Source organism: Geotrypetes seraphini, chromosome 1 (genome assembly GCF_902459505.1).
Source record: "Geotrypetes seraphini chromosome 1, aGeoSer1.1, whole genome shotgun sequence".
Lineage (NCBI taxonomy): Eukaryota > Metazoa > Chordata > Amphibia > Gymnophiona > Dermophiidae > Geotrypetes > Geotrypetes seraphini.
In genome coordinates, this window is record NC_047084.1 from 249,457,609 (window position 1) to 249,477,459 (window position 19,851).

Consider the following 19,851-nt stretch of genomic DNA (forward strand, 5'->3'; position numbering starts at 1 on the left):
TTTGATAACTCTGCCTTCAGAATCCTGGTACAATCCCTTGTATTAAATCAACTCGACTACTGTAACATCGCATACTTAGCAATCCCCCAAAAGAATATGCGATGCTTACAACTAATGCAAAACACTGCGGTCAGACTAATCTTCAGTCTAAAGAAGTTCGATCACGTGACGCCATACTTCAAACAGTTACACTGGCTGCCGATGGAAGCTCGTGTAAAGTTTAAGTTCGCCTGCCTCTGTTTTAAAGTTTTTTTACAGTCTAACCCCTAAATACATCACTGACCTCTTCTCCTTCTCAGCCAACAAACACCAGAGAAGCTCCCACTTGTATTTTGTTTCTCCCCCGGTTAGAGGATGCAAACTAAAAAAACACCATGAGCATCTTCTCTCTCATCAAGCAGCTCTATGGAGTAAAGACCTAGAACAACTCCTATTGCCCACCACTTATGAGGTATTCAGGAAACGCCTCAAAACTCACCTATTCCTGAAATACCTAGACAGCTGACCCACTTCTCTCTTTCCCCTCTCTAACGGTGTTCCTGCCCTTTCTCCCTATTGTTCCCACATCCCTTAAGTTAACTCAAATTGTACGTCAACTCAACTTGTACGTCACCGCATAGAACTTAACGGTACTGCGGTATATAAACTGTTGTTATTATTATTATTATTATATCAAAATTCCTACTCAAGAAGGAACAGAAATTTATCTATACGTGGCAAACACTTGTCCCTATAGGTTTAAATTCAGACATGGAGTGGTTTAATCTATAATAAAGTTTAAAGGTCCCTATGATGTCATTTCCAGGTCAAGTTGGACAGGAAGTATAAATACAGAGTGTGGGGTCGGCGTTCTTGTGGTATTCCAGACTTTTCAGCCCAACAGGCACAGGTTGCCGAAATAAGATAGGAAATTGAAATTATATTAGAATTTAATCATTAAATGAATAAAAGAAAAGAAAATAATCTTGAAGGCATTAAAAGAATAGTGGTGATCAAATGAAGATTCTGATTTAGTAATAACAAATAAATTCTAAATATTGTGTTTAAATTAAATGAAGAGCCGAAACTCGAGTCAGGGGGGCCATGGAGTTTTATTTGAATAGACATAGGATTAGCGTTGCACTTTAAACACAGTTTGCACGATTGCACTACGGTGGAAAGAGAACCCAACCAGCCACTCTACAGATAAGTAATAACTCTTTTACAACATAGTGAATATTTTTAATGTCAAAGGTTGGGCAAGGGACAGTAAAACCTGCTATGATGGTCCCGATTCTAGCCGCAGTTTGGTGTCATTATTAAGCATATGGTTAGGTGGTCTGAGCACATTTAAAAATCTATATTTATCCCAGGACAAGCAGGTAGGTATTCTCACTAGTGGGTGAAGTTTCGAGTTGCCCACACCGCGCATACGCGAGTGTCTTCCCGCCCGATGCAGGGGGCGCGTCTCCTCAATTCTTTCTCTTCCGCGAAGCTGAGAAGTCTGTCTTCGACTCTCTGCGCGAAGTCCCTTCACTTGTGCCTTCTGTGCCCGCGGTTTTGTGTTTTCTTTACTCATTATCGTTGGCTCACGTTGCGTTTTCTTGTTTTTAAAAAAAAAAAAAATTTCTTTCGATCGTTCGACCGGGCAGGCCGCGTGGCCACGGCCCCGCGGCTATGATCTTGCGGCGGAGCTTTTTCGGCCTATGTCCCGGCCTGTTACCGGTTTTAAAAAGTGTGTCAAGTGCCAGTGCGCGATTTCGTTGATGGACCCTCATCGACGCTGTCTTCAGTGTCTCGGGCCTCAACATCTTCCGAAATCGTGCCGGCCTTGCTCACACTTACAGCACATGCTTTTAAGCGTCGCTGCATTTTGTGGGAGTCGCTGTTCAGCATGGAGGCGTCGCTGGAGCTGTCCGCGTCGCAGAGCGCCATGCCTTCGACTTCCGCGTCAGCTTCTTTGGCCTCGAGTCTGCTCAAGCTCTGAAAGTTTGGGATTGGGCGATTCACCACAACACCTTCCTCAAAGTTGTCTACATTCAGGGGCGGACAATGCCTTGGCGGACAACTTGAGTCGTCTTCTACAGCCTCACGAATGGACTCTCCATTCCACGCCCCTTCATCACATCTTCTCCCTGTGGGGAACGCCTCAGATAGACCGCTTTGCAGCTCCCCACAACTTCAAACTGCCTCAGTTCTGCTCCAGGATCTACACTCCTCATCGTCTCGAGGCAGATGCTTTTCTTCTGGACTGGGGGAATCTCTTTCTGTATGCGTTTCCTCTCATTCAAAAGACTATGGTCAAGCTCAAATCCGACCGGGCCACCATGATCCTGATTGCTCCTCGGTGGCCCAGGCAACCTTGGTACTCCCTTCTTCTGCAACTCAGCAGCAGGGAGCTCTTCCTTCTGCCGGCGTTTCCATCTCTGCTTACGCAGCATCAGGGATCTCTGCTTTATCCCAACCTGCAGTCGCTACACCTGACAGCTTGGTTCCTCTCAGCGTAACTCCCCTTCAGTTTTCACAAGCTGTGCAGGATGTTTTGGAAGCTTCCAGGAAGCCTGCTACTAGACAATGCTATTCCCAGAAATGGACTAGATTCTCTACTTGGTGTTTTTCTCATCACAAGGAGCCTCAACATGCCTCCTTGTCCTCTGTTTTGGACTACCTTTTGCACCTGTCTCAATCTGGCCTCAAGTCTACATTGATCAGAGTCCATCTTAGTGCAATTGCTGCTTTCCATCGGCCTCTTCAGGGGAAACCTCTTTCTGCACATCCTGTGGTTTCCAGATTCATGAAAGGACTTTTCCATGTTAATCGTCCCCTCAAACCGCCTCCAGTGGTTTGGGACCTCAATGTTGTTCTTTCTCAGCTTATGAAACCTCCATTTGAACCTCTTAACAAGGCTCCTTTGAAGTATCTCACTTGGAAAGTGGTGTTTCTCATTGGCCTCACTTCTGCTCGTCGAGTTAGTGAGCTTCAAGCATTGGTTGCGGATCCGCCCTTTACAGTGTTTCATCATGACAAGGTGGTCCTTCGCACTCATCCCAAATTCCTCCCCAAGGTGGTCTCGGAATTTCATCTGAATCAATCCATTGTTCTTTCTGTGTTTTTTCCGAAGCCTCATTCTCATCCTGGAGAATCAGCTCTTCACACTCTGGACTGTAAACGTGCTTTGGCTTTCTACCTGGAACGCACCAAGCCTAACAGAACTGCTCCTCAACTTTTCATCTCTTTCGATCCGAACAAGTTGGGATGCCCTATCTCTAAGCGCACCATCTCCAACTGGATGGCGGCTTGTATATCTTTCTGCTATGCCCAGGCTGGATTACCCCTTCACAGTAAAGTCACAGCCCATAAGGTCAGAGCAATGGCAGCCTCTGTAGCTTTCCTCAGATCGACACCGATTGAGGAGATTTGTAAGGCTGCCACTTGGTCCTCGGTTCACACCTTCACTTCTCATTATTGTCTGGATACTTTCTCCAGACGGGATAGACAGTTTGGCCAAACAGTATTACAAAATTTATTCTCCTAAGTTGCCAACTCTCCCACCATCCCATTTGGGTTAGCTTGGAGGTCACCCACTAGTGAGAATACCTGCCTGCTTGTCCTGGGATAAAGCAATGTTACTTACCGTAACAGTTGTTATCTAGGGACAGCAGGCAGCTATTCTCACGTCCCACCCACCTCCCCTGGATTGGCTTCTCTGCTAGCTATCTGAACTGAGGAGACGCGCCCGGTGCATCGGGCAGGAAGGCACTCGCGCATGCGCGGTGTGGGCAACTCGAAACTTCTAAAAGTTTCTACAAGCAAGTATGCTTGTGAGATGTCCGCATCGTGGCTCCGTTGGATGACGTCACCCACTAGTGAGAATAGCTGCCTGCTGTCCCTGGATAACAACTGTTACGGTAAGTAACATTACTTTATGCTCATATTAAAGTATATAAGGGCTGTCCTTTACATCTTTGTCATGTTCTTAGTATCAAGATGCCTAGACTGAATAAAGATAATAGAATTTTATTGGATACATGGAAAACCTTACGATTTGTCAGCAATCTAACAAATCTTCCTATTAGTAAATCAACAAATCAAACCATATGGCTAAACCCCAAGATTCAAATTGGCGGATTTAAGATCATCTGGAAGCATTGGATGATTGCAGGAATAAGGACTTTAAATGATGTTATTTTAAATGGTAAACTGCTTGATTTTTCACAGTTGCAGCATAAATATGGTCTTAATAAATCACAAAGTTTTAGGTGGCTGCAACTGAAGCAGGCCATTCAAGTAGGGTTCCCTGAATGGAAAAATCTGAATACGCAATATAGTCTGGAATTTCTATGCTTTCAGGCGGACATTCTGGGACACCAGGCCGCACAGTGGTATAAAATTATAAGTTTATCTGTTAAAAAGAAACCCGAAAATGGTCTTAGAGATATGTGGAGTAATGAGATTAAGCATCAAATTTCAGAATCTCAATGGCCACAAATTTGGTCTTGGAGAATTAGATGTACAGTGTCTGCATCTTTGAGACAGACTTGTTTTTTTCTTCTGCATAGAGCGTTTTGGGCCCCAGTTAAAATACAAAAGTTAAATAGTTCAAAGTCTAATCTGGCACTGTAATCTTGAAGTAGGGACTTTAGATCATCTTTTGTTTTATTGTCCCTTTATCTTAGCCTTTTGGAATTCAATATGGATTCAAATAAATTGTTTATTGGAAAAGCATGTGGCATTATATTATGATACAGTACTATTTGGTATGTCAATGAGGAAAAGGAGCCAAATATCATCAAATAACAAACTTTTATTGATAATGACAGGAGTCGCCATCCAGCATATCATAAGAAATTGGAAAAACTGCAGTAGACTCAATTATAATTTCTGGTGGAACTCATTATGTCACATATATAAAATGGAAAGAACAATAGCTATATAACAAGGGAACTATAAGAATTTTAATAAAATTTGGGAGCCATTAACTTCTTATTGTAATGAGTAAATACCATTTTCAATTGAAATATACACCATCTAATGTTAGGAAGGGGGGGGCTTTATATTTTATTATTCATATTGGGAAAATAAGAGAGGGAATGATGGGAGGGAAGGGTGGTAATTTTATGTATTATAAGATAAAATAGAAAGATTGTCAAGTGATGTGTTTAACTGTATTGTTTTAATGTTTGTACACTTGATGTAAGATTGAAAATGAATACAGAATTAAAAAAAAACAAAACAAAACTCTTTCCCTCGTCCCCTATCCAACTGTACCTCTCCTCTCTCTAGCGGCAGCTCACTGTGCTTTTCACTTCCCCACACAGCTGCCGCTACTAGCATTAGTTTAGACACGGTTCCATCAGGCAGCTTCGGGTTCTTTGCTAGGCCGCCTCTGATGAAAGAGGAAGTTGCATCATCGAAGCGGACCAGCCTAGCAAAGGCCCTGAGGCTGCCTGATGGAACCGCGTCTAAACTAATGCTAGAGGCAGCTGTTTGGCGAAGTTAAATGCACACTGAGTTGCCGCTGCTGGTCCGAGGGTGGGGAGAGAAGACGAAGAAGCCAGGAGTCCTGGGAAATACACGACAGCAGCAGGAAGTCACTAGACATCGTACCGCATGTTGAGAACCTCAGGCCCTACAGAACATTGGCTATTTCTTTGGACAAGATTTGAAGGGCCGCTACCTTGTCCTCTTTGTATACGTTCACCAAGTTTTACAGGATCGATGTGGCGGCCAAGCAGGGTACTGCTTTTGGTGTCTCTGTTTTGACAGCAGGCTCATGAATCCCACCCTGATTCTACGGGTCTGCTCTGTTACGTTCCAATCATCCCAGAATAAAATAAGATTGTAGAAGAAAGAAAGATTAGGTTCTTACCTTTGCTAATCTTCTTTCTTGTAAATCCACACTTTATTCCGGGAACCCGCCCTATAATTTACTAATTTGCCGATTGTCTGCCTTTCCAAGTACTGGAAGGCTGGATTTCTATTTTCTGGCCAGCCTTTATAAGAGTGCCATCAGAATGGGTTTAACACTTAGTTTTGAAGGGTCCCTAGTTAGGGTGCCTCCTTCTGACAGTGCAAGCTAGCACTGTTTTTATGTTGTTCAGGTTCCTAATGTTTATTGACCTGGTTCAGTTATGTTTAATTGTTGCTGTTTGAGCAGATTAAATCTATTGGTCGGGGAGTGTCTCTGTACCCTTTTTTCTCTTTTGTCTTTGTCCTCTACAGATGTTCTTGGCTGCTTTATGACTGAGTCCTCAGGGGGAAGTGCTGAGGTAAAAGGGGTGGAGCTCAAGTCTCTGGAATTTGAGGCATCCTACAAAGTCCTGGCGGGTATACGGAATTAACCCAATTGTCTCAGAATTGTGTTGATTTACATGAAAGAAGATTAGCAAAGGTAAGAACCTAGAGCTCCTTTTACAAAGCTGCGCTAGCGGGGTTAATGTGCGCGACTTTTCATCACATGCTAACCCTCGTACTGGCCAAAAATTACCGCCTGCTCAAGAGGAGGCTGGAGCGGCTAGCGTGTGTGGCGCTATTACGTGCGTTAAACCACTAGCGCGCCTTTGTAAAAGGAGCCCCTAATCTTTCGTTGATAGACATTTTATGCAAAATGTCTAGCAGTATTTTATTAAATGAACTTTTAATATCTGCACTTTATTGTGGAAAATAACAGAAATTTAACATGCTTTACTAATAGCTAAACAACACATGGTGCTCCAAACACTCAAGCATTCAGTGTCTTCTTGCGATAAGATAAATCCTGCAATGCTGTTCAACGATTGCAACAAGGCCTCAGGCTCCATTAAGCAAAAATAATAGCAAATTTAAAGAAAAATAGAGCTTTATGGAATCAGTGGATTTGAGTGACTGCAGGCTTTATCCTGACTATCTCAAGAGTACATTGAATGCTTGAGCGTTTCTATCTGTGTGATGTGTAGGACAGTATTCCTTAAAAATCTATTTACTAAATTATAAACGCTTATTCAATCTGTCTTGTTAAAAACAGTTGGGAAAAAGCTGTTTAATATTGTCTCAAAATTATTGAATTACAAACTGAGTGAGTCATTTTGATGTTAATCGGCCATATATGAGTTGTTAGTCTAGTCTGGCCTTGCAGGAGAACCTAGATGCTTAATGGCTATGGATATGAATAGGCCCTTCTTGGAGTTTACTGATAGAAATGGGAATGCGACAAGTATGGTTATTCACGAAAACAATACATTTTTTTAGCATATACTTTCTCCTGTTTGTTTTCATTGAAAAAATTACTAGGCTAGGCTCTATGTTCCTGATCTGAGTGTATTGATAGAATTTTATTTTCTTTCCCAGGTCAGGAATGTTAGAATCTGGGATTGACCGAATAATTTCTCAGGTTGTGGACCCAAAGATATTCAGACCTCAGGTGGAGAAGGCTGTGCATGAGTTTTTGGCTTCAGTAAACAATAAAGAAGAGACAAATATTTGTGCTACCCAAAATGAAGATAAACCAGATTCTTCTGTTGCAGTTCCAGGTGATTTTCCAAATGAAAACATTTGGCCCTAGCACCTGGGGATCTGAATTTTTTTTTCCTTTTGTATTAAAAATTTAAACAGTGTCAGATTTTTTTTTTTTTGTGGGGAGGGAAGATGTTAATGAATTGGTAACATTTAATTTATAGGCAGTAAATATATGAATGTACCAACAGATCCATGATGGAGAACTCTTACGAGTATAATGACATATACTATTTAGATCACTGTTCTTCAGCCGCCGGTCCGCAGAAAATTCCTGCCAGTCCACACAAGGCCGGCGAGATCGAGTCAGCGGTTAAATTTCCTGCTGACTGCAGTAGTGTTGGCGGAAGGCTGCTGTCCCACCCAGCCTCGGGCAATCAAGAAAGGCTGCCAACGTCGGTCCTTCCTTCTGTGAGTCTCGCCTATTCGGAAACAGGAAGTTGAAACAAAATAGGCGGGACTCAGAGAGGGAAGGTCCCGACGTCGGCAGCCTGTCTTGATCGCCGCCCCTGCCGAGTCACCGAAGAGGGCCGAGGGGAAGGTGCAGGTGGAAGGGAGAGAGCTGTAGGTGCAGGTGGAAGGGAGATGGTCAGCGTGTGTGGGAGCAAGATCATGGGGAGCCTTCGACAGTGGCTGTCTTCCCCTCCCAGCAGCTCTCGTACTTGCCAGGGCAGTGATTCACCGGCAACTTCCTCTTTCCTCAGAGGCGGCAATGGACCCAAGGCTGCCTAAGTAAATCGCTGCTGCAGGCAAGTACTGAGAGCTGCTAGAAGGGGAGGAAGCCACTGTTGGAGGCTTGGAAGCTGCTGGATAAAGGGAGAGCTGCTACTGGACCTGGAGGGAGGTAGAAGGAGAGATGCTGCTGGGAGGGGAAGAGGGAAAGGGATGGGAAGAGAGTTACTGTTGGATGGGGGGAGAAGGAAAAAAGGAAGGAAACAGCTGGCAGGAAGATTACAGGAGGGGAAGGGAGTCGGTGGAATGGAGAGATCAGATGAGGGAAAGGGGAGAGAGGAATGAGAAAGTAGAGAGAGATTGATGCTGGAAAGGGGGTCAGCAGATAAATGAGAGAGGGATAAAGATGCTAGATCTGGTGTAGGAGAGATTAAAAATGAAGAAAGCGGTGAAGCTGGAATGAATGATGTAAAAAGGAGAGAGGAGGCACAGGCTGGATGGAAAGGGGAGAGGGGCATAGAAAGAAGTCAGATACCTATGGAAGGGGGAGAGGGCAGACATTGGATGGAACAGGCATATGCTGGATTGAAGAGACAGGGCAGACGCTGGAAGGAAAAAAGTGAAAAGAAGATGAAAACAGAAACCAGAGACAACAAAAGGTAGAAAAAAATAATTTTATTTCTATTTTATCATTAGAATATATCAGATTTGAAATATATCCTGCTAGAGACATAACTGGGGACTGCAAAGCCCAAGCAGTGATTCTTTAACTTCCAGCTGGCTTAGGGCTCTCTCGGACCCCTAACACTATTCCTGTCATGTGTGACTGCAGTATTCTGTTAGCATGATATTTCTGTGTAGCATTCTGTAATAACTTGACTTGTTCAGTTTTCTTGATAGTAGAGGGGATATATGTGAAAGGGAGGGGTTTTGTTGGTCCTTGCTCTGTATATTTGTATTTATAAAATGACAATTGTACAGAATATTGTTTCTTTTTATACTTTAATAAAATACGTTCAATTTAAAATCATAACTGCGGCTTGTGCAGATGGGATCAGATGGTTTGCGGGGACCGAGCTCCTGGAGACGGGGCGGAAATGTTTTTTTTTAAATTTCAGTCTTAGTAGTTTGCTGGTCCACAGAATAATTTTTTTATTTCTTCCGGTCCATGGGTATAAAAAGGTTGAAGAACACTGATTTAGATCACATGTGTCAAACTCAAGACCCACGGACCGAATCTGGCCTGCTTGGTCGTTTTTTGTGGCCCGCGGTCTGATGCTCCTAGTATTATTTTGTGGCCGGTTCCCACCTCCTCCTCACAGCTGCAGCGTGCAGCGGCTCCTAACGCTTCCTGCGCCTCATCCAGAAGCATTCCCTCTGATATTGCAACGTCAGAGAGAAGGTTTCCAGTTCAGGCGCAGGACGCACAAGGAGCCGCTGCACATAGCTTTGTGCACACTACGGCGGTGAGGAGGAGGGAGCCGGCCACAAGATAACACTGGGGGGCATCGGATATCATAAAACGGCAAGGTTGGAGCTGGCCAGAAGGCAAGACACCCGCCGGAGGAAGGTACAGCATGGAGGGAGACAACAAAGGTAGGGGGAATGAGGTTTATTTTCAATTTACATTACATTACATTAGAGATTTCTATTCCGCCATTACCTTGCTTGTTTGAATTGTGTCAATTTTGAGAATTTTAATCTATTGTCTATCTTTTGCACTTCTCAGAAAGAAATATATTTGTTCTTTTTCTCTGGGAGCTGTACTGCATGCAGAGTCTTGAATCTTAGGGTTTCTTTTTCATATATTAGTACTTTTTAATTTTTGGTCCCGTATTTGCATAGGGGTTATCTGTGTTCTGATTGGAATGTTGAGAAGAATACATTGTACTTTGTGTAGTTTAATTTTGTGGTTAACCATTATGTGCTAATAAGATTATATTGTGTGTGTATATATGAAAAATAAATGGAAAAAATGGTGTTATAATTAGTACTTTTATGGGGGTGGGGTCTGGCCCGCGACTTAGTCTGTGTTTTGGATTTCGGCCCCTTAATATGACTTGAGTTTGACACCCCTGATTTAGATAAAGACAATATGACATATCCAGTCTCTCCATTTTCCTTTCCTTTGCCATATTAAGATCATCCCTGGCATTAATCTTGCTTTTTTTTTTTTGTCAGTTGGATTCAAGAGAGACTATGGCATATACTCACTCTTTTCTTTAGATTGGTCTGAAGCAACTTACTTTCCTTTTGTGTTCTGTCCATAGATATCAGATTGATGACATGTTTTCTAGTGCAATAGGTGTGTCTTTCTGGACAAGCGGGTTATCCCAGGACAAGCAGGCAGCATATTCTCTACATGTGGGGGTGACGTCATCCACGGAGCTTCGACGCGGACAGCTTTTCAAGCAAACTTGATTGAAGATTTAAAGTTTGCTGGTGCTGCACCATGCATGTGTGTGCCTTCCCGCTCCACTAGAGGGCGCATCCTCTCCTTGTGGTCTTCAGTTCTTAGTTTTCCGCGAAGCCAGAAAGCCCTGTCATTTTTCTCTCCGTGTTTAAGTGCCTTTCTAGCACCGCGGCTTCTTTGTTTTGTGTAGGAGTCGCTGTGCACCTTTTTGTTTTCGTGCTTTTCGTAAAAAAACAAAAACAAAACTTTTTCGGATTCGGCATCCGGGAGCTCCCGGGTTGCCGTGGCCGCTTGGCCTCGATCGGCCGCGGCCTGTTTTTTCTCTATGTTCCGGCCTCTTTCCGGGTTTAAAAAGTGCACCCAGTGCGGTCGGCTTCTGTCCATCACTGACCCACATCGGTGGTGTATCTTGTGCCTGGGGCTGACTATCTGACCGATGCTTGCCCCAGGTGTGCTATTTTTCAGAATCGTGCCCTGCGTCATCGTCGTGCCCACATGACTGAACTTTTTGCAGTGGAGCCGGCCCTGGTTTCGGCTCCGGTCTCTGCCTCGGCCCTGGCCTCGATGTCGGCCTCGGCTCTAGTTAAGTCCCCTCTTTCTTCTTCAGGGTCGGCGCTAGCGAAGAAGCCAGCCTCGGAGTCTCCGGCCGTCCATGATGAGAGTGCGCTCCTCCCGGCCTTGTCAAGACAGTCCAAGCCCTCCAAGCGTGCTTCTGCCTCCAGGGAATACTCATCCTTGAGGTCGCCCTCGGTGGAATGCACTACTGCACCTGACAGACATTCTATGGTCTCGGTGCTTGTGTTCCAGGATATGCTGCGGGCCATGATATCCTCGGAGCTCTCCTCGGCTTTGGCCCGCTTGACCCCGGCCTCGACCTCGTATGCGGAGGACCAGCCAGAGTGTCGTGTTGGGGCAAGGTGCGTCGGTCTCAACGTCTTTCTTCCTCGGACGCCTCGGGCCTCGGGGCGTTCTTTGCCTTCGGGGCGCCCGAGGTCGAAGCACCGGTCAGGGTGTGCCTTGACCCCATCTCGCCACTTGGCAAAGCGGCCCCGGGACTCCCCCCGAGGTGGGGCCGGTCCCCGGGTGTTCGCAGGGCCGAGGTTCTCCTGGTCTCGGAGTTGTCTTTGTCCAACCCCCGGTTGTTTAAGTCACCGGCCCGGTCCGGGGCTCTGCTCCGGTTGGCCGGGGCTCCGAGAGAGTCCCCCTCTTTGTCCCGTGGCGTGTCTCCTTGGCGGCTGGCCTCAGTGCCTCGGACCCCGGGGTCCTTGCCTCGGGGGGCCTCGAGGCGTCGGCCATCCTCGACCCCGCCGCGTTCCCTTAGTGGAGCATCATGGGGTTCTGGGCATGGAGATACTGACAGGCTGCCTCACTACTCTCGGGGGACTTCACCCTCCTTTTCGGCGGCGCTACGGTCTTGCTCGACCACCCCTCTTGAGGACCGGTTGGACAATCGCCCGTCTTCCTTCACGAGGTTCGTCCAGGACATGGGGAGAGCGCTCAACCTTGACCTCCAGTCCGACTCCAAGTACACCAAAGAGTTTCTGGAGGAGATTGTCCTCCCTTGCCTCCTCGGGAGTCTTTGCGGTTCCCTTTGAATCCGGTGCTGCGCCAGGCTTTCTTCCGGAATCTGGAGACCCCCTATGCGATCCCAGCCATTCCGTCCAAGATGGAGTCTAGATACCAGACCGTTCCATGCCCGGGGTTTGAGAAGGCGCAGCTTTCGCACCAGTCTTTGCTGGTTGAGTCTTCCCTGAAGAAGTCTCATCCCTCCAGGGTCTCCGCGGCTGTCCCGCCTGGCAGGGAAGGGAAGACGATGGATAAGTTTGGCAGATGCCTCTACCAAAACTCCATGATGGCCAACAAGGTCTTAAATTATAATTTCACGTTCACCTCATATCTGAAGGTCCTGGTCAAGTCCTTTCCCGCTTTTCAGGGTGATTTGCCCGGTCCCGTCGTGCGGAATTTGGGCAGCTTCGTCTCCATATGTTCCATGCAGCTTACGATGCTTTCAAGCTTTCCTCTCGGGTGTCCGCCTTTGCGATTGCCATGCGCCATTTGGCATGACTTCGCATCATTGATATGGACCCCAATCTTCAGGATCACTTGGCTAATCTCCCCTGTTTGGGGAATGAACTCTTTGATGATTGAGGCAGCCACTAAGCGCCTCTCGGAGCACGAGTGTTCCTTTGCGTCTTTGGTGCGGGCTAAGCCGAAACCCACTCCTTTGAAGGCTTATCGGCTGCCGCCCCGGCGGTACCCGCAGAAGTCTACGCCTGCCTTCTCTTGTCTGCCTCCTCGCCGCCAGCGGCAGCAGCGGGCTCCTCCTAAACCTCAGACCCCTGCTGTGTCTAAGCCTGCGCCGCCTTTTTGACTGGCTGAGCGGAAGGGGGCTGGACCCCTCCGCCTTGGACCTTGCCCCACTTCCTATCGGGGGCCATCTCCGGGCTTTCTACCAGAACTGGACCCGCATTACTTCGGACGCGTAGGTCCTCACCGTTGTCAGAGAGGGGTATTCGCTGAACTTCCGGGAGTTGCCTCCAGACAGGCCTTCCGATGTGTCTCTTTCGAATCGAGCGCAGCTTCCCTTGCTACTTCTGGAGGCTCGGGCTCTTCTTCACCTTCGGGCGGTGGATGAGGTTCCCCCTTGTCAACAGGGATGGGGGTTTTACTCCAGGTACTTCTTGGTCCCCAAAAAGACCGGGGACCTCCGTCCTATCCTGGGCCTCTGGAAGTTGAACAAGTTCCTGGAAAAGTTCAGGATGCTCTCTCTTCCTGTTTTGTATCCATTGATGAATGAGGGGGACTGGTTGTGTTCCCTCGATATGAAAGAGGCCTATACCCACGTGCTGGTTCATCTGGCCTGTCGCCGGTTCCTTTTCCCTCAGGTTGGGGACCTGCATCTGCAGTACAGGATCCTCCCATTCGGGCTTGCTTCCTCCTTGCGAGTCTTCACAAAGTGCCTCGTGGTGGTGGCGGCAGCTCTGCAGTCGAGGGGCCTTCAGGTCTCTCCGTACCTCGACGATTGGTTGATCAAGGCCTCGACGAAAGAGGGGGTTATTTCAGCGACCCGTCAGACTATTACCTTCCTTCAGAGTCTGGGGTTCGAGGTGAACTTCCCAAAGTCTCAGTTGTGCCCCTCTCAGTCCCTCCAATTTATCGGGGCCGTTGTGGACACGGTTTGCCTCCGGTCATTCCTGCCTCCCCTCGGCAGGCCATGCTCGTGCAGCTGAGCCATCAGGTTTCCCTGCGAACTTCGGTCTCGGCCAAGCAGATGATGGTCCTCTTGGGACACATGGTCTCCACCATGCATGTCACACCGTTCGCAAGGCTGCATCTCAGGGTCCCTCAGTGGCGACAGGATCGTGATCCCGCTTCTCATTTCATTGCGGTGACTCCCTCCTTGAAACGCTCGCTCTGTTGGTGGACCAGCTCTTCCAATATTTCCAGAAGGTTGCTCTTTTTCGCTCCTTAGCATCACAAGGTCTTGACGACCTCGGTGTATGCATACTCCTCGGTGTATGCTTGGGGGGGCGCATCTCGACGGTCTGCGTACGCAGGGCCTTTGGTCGAGTGTGGACCGTCGTTGCCACATCAACTTGTTGGAGCTTCGAGCCATTTACAATGCTAGGGTGGCCTTCCGCCATTTGCTTCAGGATCGGGTGGTCCTGGTACGCACGGACAACCAGGTAGTGATGTATAACGTCAACAAGCAGGGGGTACGGATTCCCTGTCTCTGCAAGGAGGCTCTTCGCAGAATTGGGCATTCCGCCACAACTTCTTTCTTCATGCGGTTTACATCCAGGGCGAGCACAACTGCCTGGCGGACAAATTAAGCCGCCTCCTGCAGCCACACAAATGGTCTCTCCAATCCCAGACTCTGTGTCAGGTGTTTCTTCGGTGGGGAACTCTGCAGATGGATCTATTCACCTCGCCCCTCAATCACAAGTTGCCTCTTTTCTGCTCCAGGGTGTTCTCCCTGGATCGTCTCCAGGCCGATGCATTCCTGTTGGATTGGACGCGCAGGTTCCTGTATGCATTTCCTCCCTTTCCGTTGATTCTGAGGACGCTTGTCCATCTCAAGACTGCCCGCTCCATCATGATTCTGATCACTCCTCAGTGGCCTCGGCAGCCGTGGTTTGCCCTGCTTCTTCAACTCAGTGTCAGGGATCCTCTACCTCTGCCTGTGTTTCCTTCTCTGCTCTCTCAGAGTCGGGGTTCGCTGTTGCATCCCAATCTGCAGTCTCTTCATCTGACGGCTTGGTTCCTTTCCACCTGACTCCTTCCCGTGAGTTGTCCCAGTCGGTGAGGGATGATCTGGAAGCTTCTCGGAAGGCTTCTACTAGGCAGTGTTATGCCCAGAAGTGGACTAGATTCGCCACGTGGTGTGCTTCCAATCAGGTGGAACCTTTGTCTGCTTCTTTATCTTCGGTTTTGGATTATTTGCTTCATTTGTCACGGTCTGGCCTCAAGACCAATTCTGTTCGTGTACACTGCCAGGAACACACCGGAGACCATCACCAGAGACTTTGGAGCACTGGGTGAGAGGCTGAAGCGGACAGGAGCGCAGGTGGTTTTCTCATCAATCCTCCCAGTTAGAGGCAAGGGAAGAGCCAGAGATGAACGTATCCTGAGGACGAACGAGTGGCTACAGGGATGGTGCCAGGATATGAACTTCGGATTCCTAAACCATGGGGAAGCGCTACAAGGACTTCAGGGACCAGACGGACTCCATCTGACCAGTAGGGGTAAGAACGTCTTCGGACACCGACTAGGCCGCCTGCTTCACAGGGCTTTAAACTAGGTAAGTCGGGGGAGGGTACCCATTCACATATTAGTGCAGAAAGGAATTATCCTGATGAGGTGAGTTGAAACTCCACTTCCATGTCCAAGGTAAGTACCCACATTGCAAACAGTTCTTTAGGAGTCACTCCGACTCGGGTAGGATACGCCTCACAGGGACTTAGCAAACACAAGATATGGTGGGCCATGTATGTCAATGCACACAGTTTAGGTAACAAAATTCTAGAATTGGAGGCTGAAATAAGGAATGCCGACCTAGATGTGGTGGCAATATCTGAAACTTGGTTCACGGACTCACATGGGTGGGATATGTCTATACCGGGCTACAATCTACTTCGTCAGGACAGAGAGGGCAGGTTAGGAGGGGGGGTAGCTCTATACATTAAAGAGAACATCAAAACCACCAGGATCACAAATGTCAAGTACACCGGGGAGTCCCTCTGGGTAAACCTGGCAAGAGGCAGAGAAAATTGCCTGTACAGTGGTGCCTCGCATAACGAACGCCTCGCACAGCGAACGCTGTGCACAACGAACTTCATGTCTTGCTTCCCACAACGAACTTCGTTTCACACAACGAAGTCGCCCGAGCTGCATCCTTCCGCGCAGGCACAGCGCTTAACTGCCCTCTCTCCGCCTGGCTCCCTGTGAAACAAGCACTGGCGCTACAGCCGACACCCCGCCGAGAAGAGAAAGTGATGTCGGCAGGGAAAGAAGCACGGTATCAAGCAGCTGTGGGTCCTGCACCGCCGATGCGGCTGCATCCACTGAGAGAGCCAGCGAAACTGAATGCACATCATTCGGGCGGGAAAATGCCAACTCAACCGGCGCCATTACTACATCTTCCCCCGAAGCGTCCACATACCCTGCAGCGCATAACCCCGATGGTGTTTGCCGCTTCCCACACCGGAAACAACTTTTAACCACCTCTGCTGCCATGTTACTGCACCGAAAAAGAGAAAAAACTAACACCACAGAACATGAAAACCACCGGGCCAACCAAAAATAAGCCAAGAAAAAAAAAAATGAACAGTTAAGTCCCAGTTTTTGCCGCTGAGACTCTGCCCTCTCTCACTGTAAAATTAGACTCTACTTAGTCTGTCTTTAAATTTAAAAAATGTGTGTTGTTTTAAAAAACAATTATGTTTTTAGATGTATCTAAATAAAAATAATAACAAAAAATTTATCTTTTTTTATGTCATCTTAGCATATTTTATGCTACAGAACAAATTATTTTTTTTAACATGTATTGTTATGGGAAAACGCGTTTCACATAACGAACTTTTCGCATAACAAACTTGCTCCTGGAACCAATTAAGTTCATTGTGTGAGGCACCACTGTATCTAGGTGTGGTATACAGACCCCCAAGACAACTGGAAGACATGGACGCAGAATTAATTGAAGGCATAGAGAGAATATCACTCTACGAGGAGAAGCTGTACTGCTAGGGGACTTCAATATGCCTGATGCAGACTGGAACTCATTTTCAGCGACAACCAGCGGTAGCAGGAGGCTCTTAACCTCCATAAAGGGAGCACGTCTCAAACAAATGGTAACGGAGCCCACTAGGGCCCAGGCGAACCTCGACCTGGTATTCACTAACGGGGAAAGCGTTTCAGAGGTCTCAGTAGGAGATATGCTACCCTCAAGCGACCACAACATAATATGGTTCAACCTTAGGAAAGGCTTCCCTAAATCAAACACGAAAACAAAGGTACTCAATTTCCGGGGCACAGACTTCGCACGCATGGGAGATTTCGTCCATCGGACGCTGCAGGACCAAGCGGAGACCGATGATATAGAAGCTAAGTGATTAACACTGAAATCAACCATACATGAAGCAACTAGCCACTTCATAAAATCTGTAAATAAACGACAAAGAAACAATAAACCCCAATGGTTCTCCGCGGAGATCTCGCACCTCATTAAGGAGAAGAAAAAAGCGTTTCTCTCCTACAAGCGCACAGAGAAAAGAGAGGCAAAGGTAGAATATAGGACCAGGTCTACAGCAGTCAAAATGGCAGTTAGGAAGGCAAAACTTTGAGTGGAAGAAATTTCTGGCAAAAAACATTAAAAAGGGGGACAAATCCTTCTTCAGGTATATTAGTGACAGAAAAAGGAACACAGGCGGGATAGTACGCCTTAGAAGACCGGACGGAAGTTACGTGGAAGCAGATTCCAATAAAGCCGAACTACTGAATGAATACTTCTGCTCAGTCTTCACCTTTGAGGCACCGGGACACGGTCCGCAGTTGAAAGCAACACAAAGCACAGAAGACCCATTTCAGAATTTTGAGTTCACACCAAGTGAAGTTTACAGTGAACTGGCAAGACTCAAGGTGAACAAAGCCATGGGACCAGACAATTTGCACCCCAGAGTGCTCAGAGAATTGAGCAATGTCCTGGCGAAACCGTTGGCTGAGCTATTCAATCTCTCCCTAAGTAAGGGGAAAGTTCCCCTGGACTGGAAATTAGCTAATGTCGTTCCTCTGCATAAAAAGGGTTGCAGGGCAGAGGCTGCAAATTATAGACCGGTGAGTCTCACAACAATAGTGTGCAAACTCATGGAAACACTAATTAAAAGCAAATTGGACACGATCTTGAATGAAGGGAATCTTCGGGATCCCAGAGAAGCATGGATTCACCAAGGGTAGGTCCTGCCAATCCAATTTCATCAGCTTCTTTGACTGGGTAACAAGAAAGTTGGACTTGGGAGAGTCTTTGGACGTCGTGTACCTGGACTTCAGTAAAGCTTTTGACAGTGTCCCACACCGCAGGCTGCTAAGGTAGATGGAATCGATGGGGTTAGGAGAGACACTAACTGCATGGGTCAATGATTGGCTGAGTGGCAGACTTCAGAGGGTGGTGGTTAATGGTACCCTCTCTAAAACATCAGAGGTGACCAGTGGAGTGCCGTAAGGCTCGGTCCTGGGTCCACTCCTTTTCAACATATTCATAGGGGATCTGACTCAAGGGCTTCACGGTAAAATAACACTATTCGCCGATGACGCCAAACTATGTAATATAGTAAGTGAATGCAGTTTACAGAATTATATGGCGCAGGACCTGCTTACATTGGAAAGTTGGTCCTCAACCTGGCAGCTAGGCTTCAATGCTAAGAAATGTAAGGTCATGCACCTCGGAAGCGGAAATCCATGCAGGACGTACTTCTTGAACGGAGAAACTTTAACTAGGACTTCAGCAGAACGAGATTTAGGAGTAATCATCAGTGCAGACATGAAAACTGCCAATCAAGTGGAGAAGGCTTCATCTAAGGCAAGGCAGATATTGGGTTGTATCAATAGAAGTTTCGTCAGCCGAAAACCTGAAGTCATAATGCCGTTGTACAGGGCCATGGTGAGTACTGTGTGCATCTGGAGTACTGTGTGCAATTCTGGAGGCCACATTACAGTAAAGATGTGCGCAGAATTGAATCGGTTCAGCGGACGGCCACCAGGATGATCTCGGGGCTCAAGGGTCTCTTGTATGAAGAGAGACTGAACAAATTGCAGCTCTACACTCTCGAGGAACGTAGGGAGAGGGGAGACATGACCGAAACATTTAAGTACCTCACGGGACGTGTCGAAGTGGAAGATGATATTTTCTTTCTCAAGGGACCCTCGGCCACAAGAGGGCACCCGCTCAAACTCAGGGGCGGAAAATTTCATGGCGACACCAGAAAGTATTTCTTCACAGAGAGAGTGGTTGATCATTGGAACAAGCTTCCAGTGCAGGTGATCGAGGCAGACTGCGTGTCAGACTTTAAGAATAAATGGGATACCCATGTGGGATCCCTACGAGAGTCAAGATAAGAAAATTGGGTCATTAGGGCATACACAGGGGGTGGGTAAGCAGGGTAAGCAGAGTGGGCAGACTTGATGGGCTGTAGCCCTTTTCTGCCGTCATCTTCTATGTTTCTATGTTTCTATCTTAGTGCGATTGCCACCTTCCATCGGCAGCTTGATGGGAAGTCACTGTCTGTCCACCCCTTGGTTTCTCGTTTCATGAGGGGTCTCTTGAATGTCCATCCTCCTCTCAAGCCTCCCCCTGTGGTTTGGGATCTCAATGTGGTTCTCGCTCAATTGATGAAACCCCCCTTTGAGCCCATAGATAGAGCTCATCTGAAGTTCCTTACTTGGAAGGTGATCTTCTTGCTTGTCCTCACGTCTGCTCGCAGGGTTAGTGAGCTGCAGGCTTTGGTTGCGGACCCACCTTTTACTGTTTTTCATCATGACAAGGTGATCGTGCGCACTCATCCCAAGTTCTTGCCTAAGGTGGTGTCAGATTTTCACCTTAATCAGTCTATTGTTCTTCCGGTGTTTTTTCCTAAACCCCATTCTCATCCTGGTGAGGTGGCGCTTCATACTCTTGACTGTAAGAGGGCATTGGCGTTCTATCTCTAACACACCCAGTCTCATCGGAAGGTTCTTCAGTTGTTCTTGTCTTTTGATCCTAATCGGTTGGGACTAGAGAGTTGCGCGGGGACAGAAATCCCACC

The 19,851-nt window shown here is 47.3% G+C and overlaps 1 protein-coding gene across 4 annotated transcripts in view; it reads left to right on the plus strand.

Annotated features, from left to right (window-relative positions):
- Positions 1–19,851, plus strand: part of BOD1L1 (biorientation of chromosomes in cell division 1 like 1) — a 425,195-nt gene that overhangs the window by 19,503 nt on the left and 385,841 nt on the right. For all 4 annotated transcript variants that reach the window (XM_033949017.1, XM_033949024.1, XM_033948998.1 and 1 more), the window contains exon 3: positions 7,306–7,487. In XM_033949017.1, the coding sequence (XP_033804908.1) occupies positions 7,306–7,487 (182 nt within the window). The remainder of the gene's footprint in view (positions 1–7,305; positions 7,488–19,851) is intronic.